The 18,876-nt window shown below is 34.3% G+C and overlaps 1 protein-coding gene across 1 annotated transcript; it reads left to right on the top strand.

The window, feature by feature from the left end:
* Nucleotides 1-10,989: 10,989 nt before the first annotated feature.
* LOC145259051 (uncharacterized) lies at nucleotides 10,990-11,370 on the top strand. The gene has a single exon (XM_080116677.1). The coding sequence runs from the start codon at nucleotides 10,990-10,992 to the stop codon at nucleotides 11,368-11,370; it is 381 nt and encodes a 126-aa protein (XP_079972803.1).
* Nucleotides 11,371-18,876: the final 7,506 nt, after the last annotated feature.

Raw genomic sequence — 18,876 nt, 5'->3', positions numbered from 1 at the left:
ATGAGAAGATTTATTTATGCAAACACTGGCCTGGTCAAAGAACGATACTCGACTGGCCTTTCCAACTAACAAAACTCGACTTCTATATTCCAAACTAACTTTCAAATGTGTTACGTCATGACGTTATTATTTCCATATATTATTCCAACATTCTATGTTCTAGATTCCAACCTTTTTCCACGTGAAAACATAATTGTCAAAATAAAATTCCATTCTATCAAGATAACGCTCCTTGTAAGCTTCCTCGATGCATATTTCTTAACATTCTATTTTCGTAACATAAACATAGGACCATGATAATAATCGTTCAGATTGATTGGTATTCCCGGAAGTGCGCTACAAAAGAGTCCGTTTTAACATCGCCACTGCAGAGAAATCGAACGTTATGTTTCCTTTTTTTTTTTACATAGACATCACCACATTATCAAGGCCAAGAAGCCACTCAAGGATAAGGGTTAAAGGGTGTACAGTAGAAATTGGACAATATAGTAATCATTAGTAATAAAAATTTGGTAAATTTGATAAATTATATTGAACGGCTCATCAAGAACTTATTTACGTTAGACTTGAAGACAACCATATTGTAGTCAGCCGGAAAGCAGGAAAACGGAAGACAATTCCACAGGCGTGCAGTTCTAAGTAAGAAGCTTTGTTCATGGAATCTACGTTTAGGTTTAGGCACAGATAAAGAGTGGGGGGAATTATTGATAGTGTTTACAGCTAGACGAGTGTTTTTTGTGAAAGTTTGGCGAGGGGGGACCATAGATTGAAGCTCAGTCGAACACTTTCCATTAAAATAACGATACATCAGAGACAAACTCGCAACATCTCTTCTGTGAGATAGAGGTTGCAAGGAGGAGAAAAGGACATCTCCTACGAGGCTACGAAGTCTATTTTGAACTCTATCAAAGCAGGACAAGTCTTTTCTAGCAGCTCCTGCCCAGATGTGGTAACAGTATTCCATCCTTGGACGTACCTGGCTCTTATATAGATAGAGAATAGCATCAGCAGTGAGATATTTACCGGATCGATAGAAAGATCCCACCATTTTTCCAGCGGCCTTGGCAACAGATTTGATGTACGTGTTCCATTTAAGATCAGGAGTAATGGTCAAGCCCAGAAGCTTGTCAAAACTTGAGGCCTCCTGAAGACGAGAGCCATTCATTTCAATTGATACAATATGTAGATTAGAATGTTGATGATGTAAAGAGAGAAGCTTGGTTTTTGATGCATTAAAAGTAACCAGCCACTCCTTACCCCATTGTACTACGTGTTCAAGATCAGAGGAGAGAGAATTGGAGAGAACTTGATCGTTTACTGTCTTAGATGTGCTACCATAAATGGTAGTGTCGTCAGCATAGATGTCTACAAATGATGTAAGGATGTGATTTGGAAGATCATTAATGTAGATCAGGAAAAGAGTTGGGCCCAGGATGGACCCCTGAGGGACACCGGCATTAATACTGTGAGATTCTGATTTTTGCCCCTCAACTACTACTCTTATAAACCTATCAGAAAGAAATGATTTAATATGTACTAAAAGGAATTACTCAAGTTAGTTTCTGTTTTGGAAACTTCTACCCTCGACACGGTTGAGTTTTACCCACTCTTTCTGGGTTAATACAGAGCCTGCTAGAAGGTTTGCTTTCGCTTCTGGAACAAACCTCGATGTCGGTGTCTATGACTGACCCATCTACCAAGGCAGGCAGTAGAATGCTGGGGTTGTGTTCATCATGTAAATTCATGTAAATAAACAACAGTTTCCTTAACATTTGCCCAGTACATTATTTAACTGTCCTGTTTAATATTTTAGAAAAAAAACTAGCAGGACACATTAACCGATGTTGCCCGGTGGTAGCATATCCCCGCGTAGAACACAATTAAAGTACGACATTGCCCAACTTCCAACCTTTCCATGTAAAGACCGGTTTTAAAATGGCCACCCACAACCTCCTTATCTTAAGACCGGCTTTAAGTATAGACACCAGATTTTAGTGAGGGGGCGTGATCTTGTCGAAAAATGTACCCGAAATATAACCGATAATCGCATTATTTCTTGACATTAGAATTACATTTATCGTCTGAACAAAATAGAATCACACTAATATTCTGTCATTGTACTAGCATATAAATGTAGATAACACTACGCTAAACCTTATTCCAGAACGTTTCTTCGTTTTTATTCTTCTCATAATCTATTATATGGATTTGATTCTAGAATATTTTTGTAAAACAAAATCAGTAACGTTTTATTTTGAAATTCATAACAAACATAATAATTATTATTTCCAAATCGGAAAATTGTTTTTTCTCATGTAAAGAATTCGTGCAATTCATGTTATTATGATAATGGATTGCGATTGTTATTTTTAGAAAAAATGCATAACAAATAGATTCTTAACTCCTATCAAATATAATCTTGCAATTGGAATTCAGCATATTCTTTTTTTATTAGAAAACACTTAAAATTGTTTTCGCATTAAAAGTATGGAAACGATAAATTCTACGAATTTGAACATTATCCTATTGTTAATGGAATATTTTATATTGCTTGCGTATCCTTACAGAAAACGATTTCAAAGGATTTACATATTTATATCGATTTAGATTCGAAATTTGGGATCTACCTGCCATGTGAATCTACATACGCGTGCACACACGCACATAACACACACACACACACACGCACATATATATATATATATATGTATATATATATATATATGTATATATATACATATATGTGTGTGTGTGTGCGTCGTGCATGTGTGCGTCTGCGTATGAGTGTGTGTGTTTAGGAAAATATAATTATTCAATTATATGCCACCTTATATTTACATAAATCCTATAATTTATGAATCTAAATGTAACTTGAGATCATATACCAATAATTTCGAACAAATCTATATTCAACATTTTACCCTTTATTTATTTCAGCAACTGTTTCGTAGCGCAGATTCATTCATGTAGTTATCATACAATCTTTTGTAATCTCTTCTGCCATGATTCCTCAGAATAATATGAACTCATCAACTTTAAAGCAAATACAAACAGCATGTGCATGTATTATTATTCATCAGACTACTGTTCTCATGATATTATTTTCACAGCGTTTCGGGCGATATAACCTCAGACCTTCAGCAGGTGTATCTTATCGAACTCGGGAACGTTTCTGTCGAACTCGGGAATTTGGACGGAATTTCGAGCGAAACCCTTTATTTTCTCCACGGGAGTAGCGTGCTCTTGTTCCGTCAGCCATGACTGGATAGATGTCCTAAGTAATTCGCAAATGTATATTTCACTGAGGATTGGACCTTCAATTTTCAGGAGAATATCACGTTTACTATTGATTTGTCCAAGTACTCTTACCATTGCACCACGGGTCCTTGCAGGCAGTTCTTGTACGAATTTTAGGAGCGTTAACCCTACTTTTGCATTTCTAGTTGTAAATATCACCATTTTATTACTAATACTAATTATTACTATATATTTATGTATATGTATCTCTATACTTATTATTTGTATATATTACTATTTTTTTTTATTATTATGGTGCATATTAATGTTTTTATTATAACTTGTATATATTACATGATTAACAATTTTTTTTGAAAAAAATCGGAAAGCGCTTTCTGTGTGTGTGTATATATATATATATATATATATATATATATATATATATATATATAAACCCACACATACACACGCACACACATACACACACCCACACGCACACACACACACACACATATATATATATATATATATATATATATATATATATATATATATATATGCAAATGTCACTAGGTACAAAAATACATTTGGTCTCATTCGAGGATAATTGTTTAATGAAAATAGAAACTTATTTAATAATAAAAAAGTGGAATTAAAAAAAAATAGAAAAAAAAGAAAACTAGAAAAAACAATAAAAGAAATGCGTCGGGGACTTATTCTTAAAACAAATAATACCTTGTGTGTTTATTGGGTAGTATCACCAACATTAATTATTTACTATAACAATTATTAAATCCTACAGACACTAGTGTATCATACTCTTGAGAATCATCAATGAAGTGTGCAACGATTAACACCGGGCGAGAGATTCGACCACGACAGCGAAGCCATCACTGATGTTATTAGCAACGGACAAATACGCCGAGTCACACTTAACCGCAAAAATATTGTTGAAGTTCGAACATTAATTTAATGTTTGTAACGTCTATCAGAGTGATCTAATCATTATATCATAATCTCCGCAGATATTACAATCATTATTGTATTATTTAAGATGACGGGGTATGTCAGAGTGGTATGTCCGACGTAACTCTCTGTTGTATTATTGTAATGGGAGTAAGATCTACACAAAGCGTACTTAAACTGATTGATGACGTTGGTCCGTTCAAGTGGGTTTAGATGATGCGAGGGTGTCTTATTAACTAAATTTTGGGTTTTAAACTTTTTATAGTAAATGATGAATATAATATTGTTTTTGTCAGCTGGGGAGATGTATCTCTGTGTGATGATTTTATGACGATTTCGTTAAACTTAAAGACGCGATGCATTTGATTGGTGTAGTGTTACGGTGTCGTTGTGTATTACTGTTTGTGGGGATGTTTAAATTTCAGAGTGTTGATTGTATGTGTTGGTCAATAATATAATTTCGGAATCTGTTCTTGATGACGACTTTTTCAATATTTTAACTTCGATAAGTCGTATTTTTTATTGGAATAGATTAATTTGGCTCGATTGGGGAGATTTTTTTATGATAGCTATTTTGTGACGATGGAAGGATTTGCATTTTATGTTTCGAAGGCAAGACTTATAGCAAGTTGTTTTTTTGTAGTTAGAAGTTCTTAAATTTTTATTGGAAGTGGAAATGAGTACGTCGAGGAAAGGAATTTTATTAACAACTAATTCCACAGTAAACTTAAGTACACAGTTGTTTAAGTGTAAAGATTTTTTAGCTGTAATCAGCAACGACTAGGATATCGTCTACAGATCTTCCATAATTGGTGTTGTTTAGTATTAGGTTTTTGACGTGACTCATGACGTACACCGAAGATGTGTCCGAAGACGGAATCGATGAATACACAAAATACTTGGTTGCAAATATCCACCTTGTGGTCGCAGCAGTGTACTTCGTTGGTGCAGACTAGAAATAATTATTAAGTTTTGTGGGAGGAAGTGATAGTTTTTTTTTTGGTGTTGTCACATATTATGTCAATTTATTTTTTAAAATGGAATATTTGTTAATAAGCTTTCAACATCAAGAGAGGGAATTATTTTGTCGTCGGGTTTTAAGGATTTGTAGGGAGTGTGTGGATTTTATACTATATTTGCTTGGTAGATAATTGGCTGATCATATCATGTTGGGTATTTGTTAGTTAATCGATTGGGGTGGTGACTTGTGTAATGACAGATCGGAAGAGAATTTGTTGTATGGATGTTCACAGTTTTTAGTCATCGAAGATTTCGGAAGTGGTGGATTCCAGAGTTGGGCATTGTTGGCAGTGATGCGTCCGTTGATTTGCGTTTTTATTGCATTTATGGTTTTGTTGATTTTTTAATCTTTTGTGCCGTCGAGGATAGTTTGAATTTTTTTATGGTGATCGCATTTATTTAATACTGTTAATTGATTGCGTTTTCAGCTTCTTAATTGTGACTTTGGGATGTTTTTTCATTTCTAGAATGGGTTTTCAAAGGCTCGGACTTAACTGATCCCCATCTGGCATCAAGTGAAATGGATGGCTCTCGTCTAGGGGAAGCTCCATGTTTTAATAGGCTTCTGGGCTTGACCTTTACTCCTGACCTAAGATGAAACAGATACATCAAGTCTATTGCCAAGGTCACTGGAAAAATGGTAACATCCTTCTACTGCTCCAAAGGTATCTCACTGCTGATGCAATTCTCTATCTATATAAAAGCCAAGTACGTTCAGGGATGGAGTACTGTTGCCACATCTGGACAGGAGTTGCTAAAAACAACCCATCCTGCCTTGACAGAGTGCAAAATAGGCTTCGTGGCTTAGTGGGGGATGCCCTTTTCTCTCCCCTGTAACCTCTCTCCCACAAGAGAGACGTTGCGAGCCTGTCTTTGTTTTATCGTTACTTACATGGCGAGTGCTCGTCTGAGCTCTAATCTCTGCAACCCTCCCCAATCTTTCACGAGGAGTACCCGTCTAGCTGAAACCACTGTAAAAAATTCCCCCACCTGTTATCTGTGCCAAAACCAAAACGTAGATTCCATGAACAAAGCTTCTTACTTAGAAGTTCACGGTTGTAGAACTCCGTTCCGTCTGCCTGATTCCCATCTCATTATAACGTGGATGTCTTAGAGTTCAACATAAACACATTCCTGATAAATCGCCCCCTTACGTAAGACACTTTATCAAATCCCAGCACTAACACAATAACCCTTATCCCCGAGGTTGCAGTTTGGCCCGCAATTTAAACATTCTTTTTACTGCTCAGTGAGTTTGTGGTCTGATATCTTCATTATGTAGTGCTGTATGATTTCGAAGTACGATGGTTCCTTTGTACGAGAAACTTTATTTCTTATGAAACTTGATCTGATGAGAGTGTGTGAAGTGCATATCGTTTAAGCAAATCTGTGTTTTGTTCTTAAGTGACACAGGTATTGAGTTTTCCTACCAGTTCATCCAGTTCGTTTTTCTGTTTCCGAATTTGTTCATAGGCGATGGTAATATTCGTTTTGATTAACTCAAATCAAAACTCTTGAGTTCTAGCATCCTCTTGCGTTACTAGATCATGTAATAAAAGTTGCGTATATTTACGCATATTTTTTTATTTAAACATACATTCTGCTTTATAATACCATTATTTTTATTTTTGCAAGTTTTCGTTTTTTTGTTGTTTTCTTGTATAGTCGTGATAGTAATGGAAGTATGTTCCAAGCATTTTTTTTCTGCTCGAAGTATCCGCAGTTGTTTTAAACTCTTAACTTTTCGTGTAATAATCTACACATAATCAAATACGTGTGTGAGATGTTCGGTAAGAATTATGGTAGATATATTTAAATAGTAGTTGGGTTGCGAGGAATGGAGTGAGAGAGTTTCAGTGGATATGCTGGAGACAGTAAAGGTTGTTAGTATCATTGGAAACGGGAGAGCTTGAGTTAAAGGGTCAGGTCAAAAATGGGTTTGATGAGAGGGGGAAGTTATATGAGGCATGTAAGTATGATAGTATGATTTCAAAATGCGATTGTAGGTTTTTTGAATTTTGATATGAATTGCTTCAAGGATTTTAAGCTTCTTAACATTTGTTTCGATGTGTTTTTTGTGTTGTTGAATAAATGTTTCTGTGTTGAGGTGGCAGTGATGCTTTTTATGTAAGTATTAGAATGTGGCAGGTAAGACGAAACATAGACAGGTATATAGATAGATAGACGGATATATATATATATATATATATATAGATAGATAGATAGATAGATAGATAGATAGATAGATAGATAGAGAGATCGTATTATTGGCAGTCCTTGAGTGTTAAAGAGCGGGTAAAATAAAAAAGGTCGAAGAAATACTGAAGGGGGCAATGGAATACTCACATGTGTAAGGCGATTAGGATCACTGAAACCAATATATATATATATATATATATTTATATGTATCTCATATATTTTTACATAATAATTATAGTTCTGAATATGACCTTGAATTATATCCGATGGTGAGGGCCGCAGCTTGCAGGCCTTAGGGAGTGTGGAGCCACCCTTTAATTGCCATTGCTCCCAGGGCCACTCTTACCCGGAGTGGTAGTACCTGTTAGGGTCCCAACTATGGGTTAAATAGAATACGACTTAAAAAACAAATATACTATATTAAAAAAATCGTTCTTCAAAATCACCAGATTCGGCATCAAATAACCTGAAAAGGTTGATATGCCGTAAAACAAAACAACCAACCAACAAACCAACCAACCAACATAATAATTATAGAGATATTTCGAGTAAAAGAAGGTATGCATATGAAAATACTAATAACAAAGAAAGGGGTATAAGTAGTTGAATAGATTCACTTAAACATTACATAAAACAGTTGTTTGTAAATAATCACAAAAAACTGTAAAGACACGGGCAGAGGGTAAAGGTAAGAAATGAATGACATGAACTTATTAGACTAAATTTACCTGGAACCAAAATAGACGCAGCATTAAAAATTGGTTGCTGATGTGTTTTAAGGTAGGTGATGTTTGAGAAATACTGATCGGAGCCCAATGATTTAACATACTGTTATGTATTTAGATCCCCGAAATAGTGTTTCATGGCAAAATACAGTTTATCCCTTTAATAACATTGAAACTATTCTGTGTTCATGCAAGTGACACTACTCAGCGATACCGGAGAGTAATTGGCTTACTGACAAAATAAGGTTTCAAAGAAGGAATTTTAAAATTAAATTGTTTATATATATATATATATATATATATATATATATATATATATATATATATATATATATATATATATATATAATAGCTATATATTTGCATTTTACCGTCACTGGATTATTTATATTCCACCAGACTATCCATTCATGTGTAATCACCTTTTTCCTCTGCTTCACTTTTTTTGTTTTCAAGTAAGATCTTTGACTTACTTGTTGTTTCATCAAATACTTTTGCAGGCAAAATCCGATCCCGCATTTTACTAATCCATTCCCTCTGATGAGAAGGAAAGTATTTCGTCGAAACTCCGCGGATTAAGGACTACCCACTTATCAAGTGTCTCCTTTTCATATTAAATATGTGTTTAACTCATTTCAAAGTGTTTTTCATCATGTTTTATTAACTGTTTGCTCGTATATATATATATATATATATATATATATATATATATATATAATTTGAAGTTACTGTATTCTAGAGTAACTAACGAAGTTTTCAGATGTTAAATGTTCCCACCGAAGTAGATTGACCAATTAAACATGCCCCCTCCTTCTCCAAATTTGACGTGTCAGTCTGATTCTTATAAATTCACATTTTTAAAAGCCTACCGTTTTCTCGTTTTTATTTCCTTTTGGTTTTTTGGGTTTTTTTTCTGAATGGGTCCTTCCTTCTTCCTTTCAATCTTTTAAAGCATCACTGTGTTCCTTCAACTTCCCATCAATTTATAACGTTTTTCTTCGTCGTATATATCTCTATTCATTCTGATCCACCCTTGCTTCTAACCAGTGTGTTTCCCTATCCCGCAACTCGTCCTATCTAATTCCGTTTGATTTCATATTTAAATTATCCAAACATCACGCACCAATGACTCCATCTGAATAAATATGTTTCGTCTATTTTCATGGGTGTTTGTGCTGTTATTCTCTGATTACTTGCCTATTTGCCTTATAATTATGTTGACTTGGCCTTAATGACCTCGAATTTCATATAATAAAAAAATTGTATGTTCATTACTTCCAGTCTTTTAAATTCCCGATCCATGATTGTAAAATCATAATCCCTATGGAATAAACAAGAGACTAAACTAGCAGCAAGACAGTATATTTATTCTAATCTAACATATATATATATATATATATATATATATATATATATATATGTATATATGTATATATGTATATATACATATACATATATATATATATATACAAATACATTATATATATATATATAATGTATTTGTATATGTATATATATACTATATTTGTATGTCTATATCTATATATATATATATTTAACAGGTATATCTATATATATATATATATATATATATATATATATATATATATATATATATTGTTTATAAAATATAATAATCAATTATCACACACAATTTAAAAACAATATATATACCGATCCGCATGTGGGAGTACGAAATTAGTTAAAGGGAAAATTTTCCCAACTCGCATTTGGGTAAAAATGGATTTCGTAAATAATTGAATTCATACAGAGAGTGGGGAAAGTACATAAACTCTGGAACTCTGTCATTAGGAAGCATGGACTTGGTAAATGCAACTACCCCGGCCGTCTGCTGTTAGTACTTTGCTCATAATTTGAGCTATTCATTACCAGCACGCAGTTTCAGTTCCCAAATAGATGGAAGACCACGTGGAAACATCCTCGATCTCAGCATTGGCACATTCTAGACTATGTCATCGTCCGTCAGAAAGATAAAAAGGATATCCATATCGCTAAATTAGCACTAAGTGTAGATGGCTGTTGGACTGACCACCAGAAAAAATACCCAAATTTGAATTAACACAGCAACCTCGGAAAAATATAACCTATCAATACTGCACCGAACAGAGGTAAATACAAAATATCAACACATCATCGCCTAAAAAATTTGTATAAACCCAACCAATTCTTGCAACCTGAAAGAAGAAATGTTTTCAATCCGTAAGATCATTAATGAATCAACCAATGTCACAGTTTATTTAAAGAAAAAGAAAAATCAAGACTGGTTTGATGAAAACTCTGCTGAAATTAATCAACTCATCCAAGAAAAGATAAACGCTCGCCATGCTCATGACAAGAGCGTGTAAGCCGGCATAAAACCAAAATCTACAGACACCGCAAAAACAAAAACAAACAAACAAACAAAAAACAGTGTCAATCAAAATTACTTGAACTAGTAAACAAAATGTGGCAGCTGCAAGTTTTAGAATAAAGGGGGTTTGCAGAAGCCAGCGACCTTAGAAATTTCCATGTCGATGTAAAATAAGTGTTTGGCTCCATCAGATCCTCAACCGAAACACTCTCGCAGCAGACAATGCCACTATTCGCAATGACCCACAATCAATTCTGAATAGTTGGAAGGAGCATTTTGCCACTCTACTCAATAAAGAATCTTCTGCGGATGAGGACTTTCTCAAAATGGTCCCACAGTACCCAGCGCTATCATGGATGAATTTCTAATGGTGATGGAGCAAATTAAAGTAAATAAGGGCCCAGAGCCTGATAATATCCCCTTCGAACTTATCCAACATGGTGGACAACATCTGAAAACAAGACTATGAAGATGTGGGAAGAAAGTCAAGTAACTGAACTGAAAGACTTCTTAAATGGTGACCGAATATCATGTGGCAATTACCGTGGAATTGAACTTTTGTCCATAATAGGAAGAATCTTTGCCCATATACTACTGAATTGCTTGCTTCAAGTCACGGATTCCGTCCTCCCAGAACCACAGTGCAGCTTCCGATCCTCTCGAGGAACAATATATATGATTTTCTATACGATAGAGCCGCAGGAGAAAAGTAGGGAACATCCGAAACCCCTCTTTCTTAGCGTTCTAAGAGATGCAATGTGGGAAGGTCTCAAGCCATTTGGTTGTCCAATCCACTTTGTAGAACGTATCCAGGCACTGCATGAAGACAGGTCAGGATATGCATCGCATTAGGGTAAGGAAAGAAAAAAAGTTTCCAGCTACCTGTGAACTAAAACAAGGTTGTGTCATTGCAACCACCCTTTTTCGTTATATCTTGCTTCATCGTTGCACGAACACCCCCCAAATAACGCGGGAGTGGACATTAGGTACCGTTATGATGGGGGATTTTCAAGCCTGCAAGACTAAAATCTCAAAGCTTTGTGAAATTCAAACGCATCACAGAGCTTCAATATTCAGATGGCAACATGCTCCTTAGCCATTCCAAGGAAGACATCCAGATATCCACGGCAGCCTATCATCGCTTCGGACTCTCTGCTAATATTGGAAAGACAAAAGTGTTAATACAACAAGTACCTAGTACCATCTTACAAGACATAAGCATTTACATAAATGGCACTCCTCTTGAGCAAGTAGATCACTTCCCATATCCCGGTAGCATAATATCAGATAATATAATAAAATATAATATAAGTGCTGAAATAAAAATGAAATAGAAAGCCGAATTGGCCTCGCCTATGGAGCTTTCGGTAAACTGACGAAGTGCGTCTTCAATAATAAACATCTTTCAATAAAAACTAAACTCATGGTATACCACCCGATTGTTATACCTACGCATTTCTATAGGTGTGAGACTTTGACTATACACCAAAGTGATCTCATTAAACTGGAAAATTCCACCAACAAAAACTTCGATCTATACTGAACAACAAAGGGTATGACTATGTTACCAACACAAGCGTTCTTCAGAAAGCAAACAACTGCAGTATTGAGACCACCTCCATGAGGCCTAGACTCTGTTGGTGGAGGCATATGCACAAAATGGATGAAAACGGCTCCCTCGACAAACCGTGTACTGAGAGCTAGCTACAGGAAAAAGACCTATCGGCCGCCCTCTACTGCGATATACAGACCAACTGAAATCCACCCTAAAAACCACCGGATTTGATCTTCCCATCTGGGAAACAACATCTCAGGATCGGTTCCTATGGCGCCTATCCACCATTCATGGTACCAAAGATACGAAGCAGAAAGATAAAGACTGGTGGAGATCAAGAGGGAAGCAAGAAAAATATTTTGGTGAACAACCTTGCCTCCCCTGCCAAGCATCGCTTGCCTTCTCTGCCCACGCAAATTTTACGCTCAGATTGGTCTGAGAAGCCATCTGCGATCCAAACACTGAGGAAAGAGGAAACTGAAATTCTCGGATACGAGAAATCGGCCAACGACATATGCACACACACACACACACACACACACACACACATATATATATATATATATATATACATTAAACACACACACACACACACACACATATATATATATATATATATATATATATATATATATATATATATATATATATATATATATATCTACAGATATACTTTCGACGTAGCGGCTTAAAGATAGTGAAGCTACTTTATCGCAAAATCTAGCTAAAATATTTTACAAGGCTATACTTTATATATATATATTATTCCTTAATTAGAATTCGTTTTTGAGATGAGCATTATATATATATATATATTAATTTATTTTAATTTCGGACTATTAGTCTCATCTTTATTAGTTGTTGTTTTTCATCTTTTATTGATTTGTTTATTCCCAACGTTTCGGCCAACAATTCCTCTGGCCTTCGCCCGGTGGTAACCGCGAAGGATAGGAACTTCGAATCTCCTAACTGATGAAAAACAACAACTAATAAAGATGAGACTAATAGTCCGAAATAAAAATAAATTAATAAGGCTATACTTTAGTTCAATGTTTTCTTTCGTGGTGCACACTAACACATTATAACCCTGTTTTCAAACGCATTAAAGCCGACAATAAACATTGAAGTCCAAGGAAAATAATGTCCATACATTCATAATTGGTTACCGTTCGTTGACAGCTACATTATTTTTCTAGTATTTTTAATGGAACGAAGAGACAACGCGACTCTCTCAATAATTTGTTAATTTCACGTACATACCAAGAGAGTGTAAGCAGATGTAGCGATTTTCCCATCCTTGGTATTCGAAAATCAGGCGTTATATACGTTTGTGTGCGTGGAAGTATGTCTTCTAAAGATATAAATATCTTATTTAATCACTCAAACTGGAGAACAGAAAAAGCAAGCTAAACATGTTAAAAAAATTAACAATGATACTTCAATATGTGTAATAGTGCACTTTTTGATATGTGCTCAGATAATAACGGAAATATTTTGAAAACCATTCTTAACATGGGGGTGTTTTTCACCTATTCTGTACGTTACCCTTAGAAAGTATGAAAATATATAAAACTTTATATAAACTTTGTCTATAAATGTATACACAGGTAGATAGATCGATAGATATATAGACATATATATAGTTTATTTAGACTTTGAAAATACTATTAAAATTGCCTTGATCAATAAGTGCACTAGCACATTAATCTGTTACTAAGCAGTATTTAATCCGTTGAATAAGTTAATCCTCTTTAAAAATTACATAAACATTGATAAAGCCTCTAACTATACAATTTCAGAGTACACGACGCGATAGAGTACTGCTGCCACAAGTGGGACTATTTTTCCTGCGTTTGTAACACTTTATCAATGTTTGCATCAACTCGAGGATTTCATTAATGCTCAGCGCAGACGTCGTTAAAATTCTAATGTTAATAATTTACTTCTATATCCGTTTCTGTCCTTACAAACTGTAACCGAGAGAATAGATGTCGGCAGTCTCTTTCTATTCTATCGTTGGCTACATGAACTTTTTCTGTTCTTGTAATAATCACTTATTCCCCATTTAAGTTGTTCTTAGCATTTTCACTTCAGCAATACTATTTTAAAACAGCATCATTCTGTTTACTAGCGTCAATTGCCAGATTGGAATATCAACAAACCGTCATTCCTGGCAAGACGGCATTGCTCTATCACTGAAACATGTCTGCTAAAATGTAGATTCTGCCACACGGAATTGGAAAGTGTGAGTCATCTATTATCAAGTTGTAATGTTTCTTCATGAGACGGCTACTGCACAACGAGACATGATGGAGTATGGAAGTATATGCACTGGACCATCTGTAAAAAAATTAATCATCCGATGTAGCAGCAAATCCTGCGAACATCAACCTGAAAGAACAGTTGGAAATAACTTATATACCATACATTACGACCATGTAATGCCTACAGACACCTACCTCGAAAATGCTGCTTGTCAAACCTAACAAAGTTATATGGAATAACTCAGAGATTTGGAACCTGGGCTGTGAGTATCCCTAATGATGGAGGTCTGAACAGAGCTGAAAGAGAGAAACAGACCAAATATCAAGTTCTTATGTATGATATGAAAAGAAACTGGAATCTTAGAGAGATATCAATCATACCAGTTATTATAGGTTCCACAGGGCATATGAAGAAGAACCTGCAGTCTTACCTAACTAATATTACTGGTGAACCAAGTGCAAAAGAGATCACGACAATTGCACTTAAGGGAGCAACGGGGATACTAAAAAGAGCAATCGGTTGGTTTCAATAAAAAAAAACAGAGCAATGTTGGCAGCTGGTTTGGGTGCCCCCCCCACCCAGAGTTAAAATTTTCAAAGGCAGAAAATTAAAAAAAAAGAAAAAAAACTAAAAAATGTGAACCAAATTCTTATCAAATATCATTTGCAATCCTCTTATGAATCTTTCCTCTCTCAGAAAAATCATTCATATTGCAGTAATAATATATAATTGAGTTGATTCAAGCATTGTTAAAGCGTAACTAATTCGATAAGCAAAGTTTATATTCGGAAATGCTAATTTTTAACGTCATGTCCATGTTAACTTTCTTTAAGGGATGATCGTGCGAGTGACGATGTTTTCAGCATGTAATTGCTAGTAGTCCCCATTAAACGCTTATATAAATTAAGGTAATTTAAAGCTAGAAACGTTAGTATTATCCTCAAGTTTATAATAGCCTAAATAAGTAGTGCCACACTAAGTAAAATAAATAGCTTACAACACTATAACTAAGAAACTGCTCATTTATTAAGTACTCTATGTGATAAAGTCAATGATCAAGTAGGCAACAATGTTTTCCCCCGGTAATTGACCGAAGCTGCGATGAAACAAGTATATCAATTACTGTAAATTAAAGAGAGAAACATAAAAGTCTGCCGAACATAGTTTACATATTAGCTAATCATTAAAATTAATGACTGCCTTGTATCGTTGACTAAGTGACTTGACGTGATAGCATGTCTGACTAATTATATAACTTTTGAAGCTAAATAAATCCTGTCGAGTAACGTAGGCAAAAGTGAGTGAGCGGTGAAACTTTAAAGCAGTTCTAAATGAGTAAAACTAAGACTTACCAATATATTCGAACACTACCGTGTTTGCATGATAAAGATAGCAAAATAGAGACCACATGTGATATAATCTTTGACACTGGCTTCATAACAATAAAACACAGTCGAAACATTGTTTTATAATATTAAAGTGTCACCACGTTTAAAGGCAAAACAACGTAAAGAGAAGCATTAATGAAAATGGATTATCAGTTAAGCAAGCAAAATTGAGATAAGATGTTTTAAAATCATGAATAAAATGAATGGATTTCACCATTCATATATGGGTTTTGTAATATGCATTTGTGTATATTATATTTGAATTCAATCATACTGTAGCTTCTATGTAAGCAGCCCTATGACAATATTACCTAGAAATGGTAACTTGTTTAAAAGAAACTATGTATGGAAATTCCATTTGAGGTGATGTCCAGGAGAAGCAAACCATTTTAAAAGCAACATAGTTTAAACGGGGTTAGTATTATGAGTTAACGACGTGCGGCACGAAATATAGATAGCGGAAACCTAATACGAAATAACGATTGTAAAATTATACTCACCACAATTTTTTTTAAAAATCCAGCAATGGCTTTGTATAAACATTGCTTCCGTAATTTGTAACAGTGACCTCAGCTAGAGAGAACGCTTGTATTAATTAACTAAAAAAAAATCGCAAAGGGAGATCACTCATACTTACAAGTGTTCTAGGACTAGTAATCGCAATAGAAGCCAACTAATATTTACATTATTAAAATTGTAATGAGCTCAGGTTCAGATAGTTTACAATGTCAAGTAGTATTGCTTGTAAAGGAAAACAGCAAAAGCTTTAAAAAACAATTAGCATTTCTAAGAAGAGGAGACAGCTTACGAATTGTCATATGAATGAAATCTATTCTTCATACGGTTCAAATAGTAGTAATCGAAGGAAGAGTTGACAGGATTGTTAGTGTTGGTAAACCTTTGCGATTATAATGAATAATCTGGATCATTTAGATTATATTCACCATTGTTCTCATCCTGATTTCTATTCTACCAAAATTTGGTCCAATAAAAGCTTCGGTGTTCTTCAAGTGTATGTGGTCCACCTTGAAAATCGTTCGGTCCTACTCATGACCGCTTTAACCCCAATTTGGAACATAGACGGAATTTCGAATAGAACTTTTTAATTTAATCCACGTGGATTTAAAGATGTCGATATATAAGTTATAACCGATGAAGACATCCTAAGTAATTCGAAATTGTAATCATAGTATCGCCTGAACTGAGGATTAAACCTCCAACTTAAAAAAAAATGTTACTTAGAAGTGATAATATAGTATTACTCTAATCATAACGGCATGGGTACTTCTTGACATAGATCGGAACGCTTATGAAATAACAGTCAATATGATAAGAGTAGTCAGAAAAACTGTGTTTTTTAAAATCAAATATGTGATTAATCTTTTAATCTATATATCTATAACAATGAGAACGTGTGTGTAAGTGAATTTCTTAACCTATATACTAAACGAATTCCTGATCTACGGAGTGAAAGTTGCTACATAGCGTATTACGATATGTGGAAAACTTGTTATATCCATTTGATTTTAAAGCAGCGTACGAAGGGGTCAACATTGAATAATTGGTACTTGGGGTTGAATCTGATTTTAATCTGTTTGAAAACTGTTTCACGAATAAGCATGCGCGGTCGTAAAACTTGACAGATTTTAATTCTAAGAATAACAGGTTTTGAAAACATTTTTAATGACTGCGAAAAGCTGGCCTAATGGTTTTCGTACTTAACTCACTGTAAGTTTTGGTTTTGATTTAAGCTAGAACGGTTTTCTTTGTTTTGTTTTTTGTTGTTTACTACAAAAGAAGCAGAGTGTTTAAAAAACACAATAATATTCTAATTCAAGCGTCTCAATTTTTTTCCGTTGTATTACTTCAGTTTTTTTTTTTTACAAGAGAGTTAACGTTACAGAACAATGCCGGCTACATCTGCCTGTCTATTATATGTCTAAGCACACAAAATTAAAACTTTGTATTTTGTTGTGAAATAAGATATATTAACAATATATATCTGTATATGTGTAATATATATTACACAATATATCAAGCCATTTAATTTTATAGAAAAGTTTTTGGTCTATTGATTAAACCAATTACTCCTGTTAATGTTTTCTTGTTTTCTTTAAAATAAAACGTAAAGCGAATATGTTTTTCTATTTGAGTTTGTTTATGTTAAATATATATAAAACTTCATTACTTCGAGAGAAAAAAAAATGCCAAAGAAATACATTTACAATCAGAAAGCTTTTTAAAATTGTATTTAATTGAGTTATTTGTAAATTTCATTGCATGCATATGGAAAAAAATGAAACAACCGTTTTCGTTTTTGTTGCAATTAATAATTGAAAAGAGACTATTATTAGTTTTCCGCGGAATTTCGATGACTCTCAATTTGCATAGCAACTCATTAAATGTGTAATATATTTTTTCATTTTTTTTTTATCTGGTGTTCACTGATTTTATTTCCTTGTTATCAACTAGCAAGTCTACTTGTTGCCTGGATCATAACACAGTAGAATTGCATTTCTGAATTATTAGAATTTAATTTTGATTATTCGTAGTATTTATGTTCTTCTATATACTGTTCTCGTCATTATAACCTCTGATCATGTGCTTGGTGTGTACTTGATTGGTCTGGTGCTGTTCTTATAGAGGCTATGTATCGAAATTTATCTAAGAAGTAACAAAACTCGATAATCAAAGAATCCGATTAAAGAAGAAAGCCTTATTTTGAAAATTGTTTACACTTTTATACAATCTAACATCACAAGTGACTTTAGAAGTTATATTACTGCACAGACAGAAACGTTGTTTTTGTTTTACGGCACATGATTGTTTTTGTTTTACGGCATATCAACCTTTTTCAGGTTATTTAATGCTGAATCTAGTTATTTGAGAGACGATTTTTAATGGAGTATATTTGTTTTTTTAAGTCGGATTCTATTTAACCCATAGTTGGTACCCTAACTGGTACAACCACTCCGGGTCAGAGTTGACCTGGGAGCAATGGCAATTAAAAGGTGGATCCACACTCCCCAAGGCCTGCACGGTGGGATCTCACCATCGGATATAGTTTTAGGTCATATCCAGGACCGAACAGAAATGCTAATTATATAAAATCAACTGTGGCTTCTTTTAAGAACGCGTTCGAAATAAATT

This window comes from Euprymna scolopes, chromosome 34 (genome assembly GCF_053919585.1).
Source record: "Euprymna scolopes isolate OS-2025 chromosome 34, ASM5391958v1, whole genome shotgun sequence".
Lineage (NCBI taxonomy): Eukaryota > Metazoa > Mollusca > Cephalopoda > Sepiida > Sepiolidae > Euprymna > Euprymna scolopes.
Note: the sequence above shows the minus strand (reverse complement) of the source record. Positions and strands in the feature narration are given on the sequence as shown.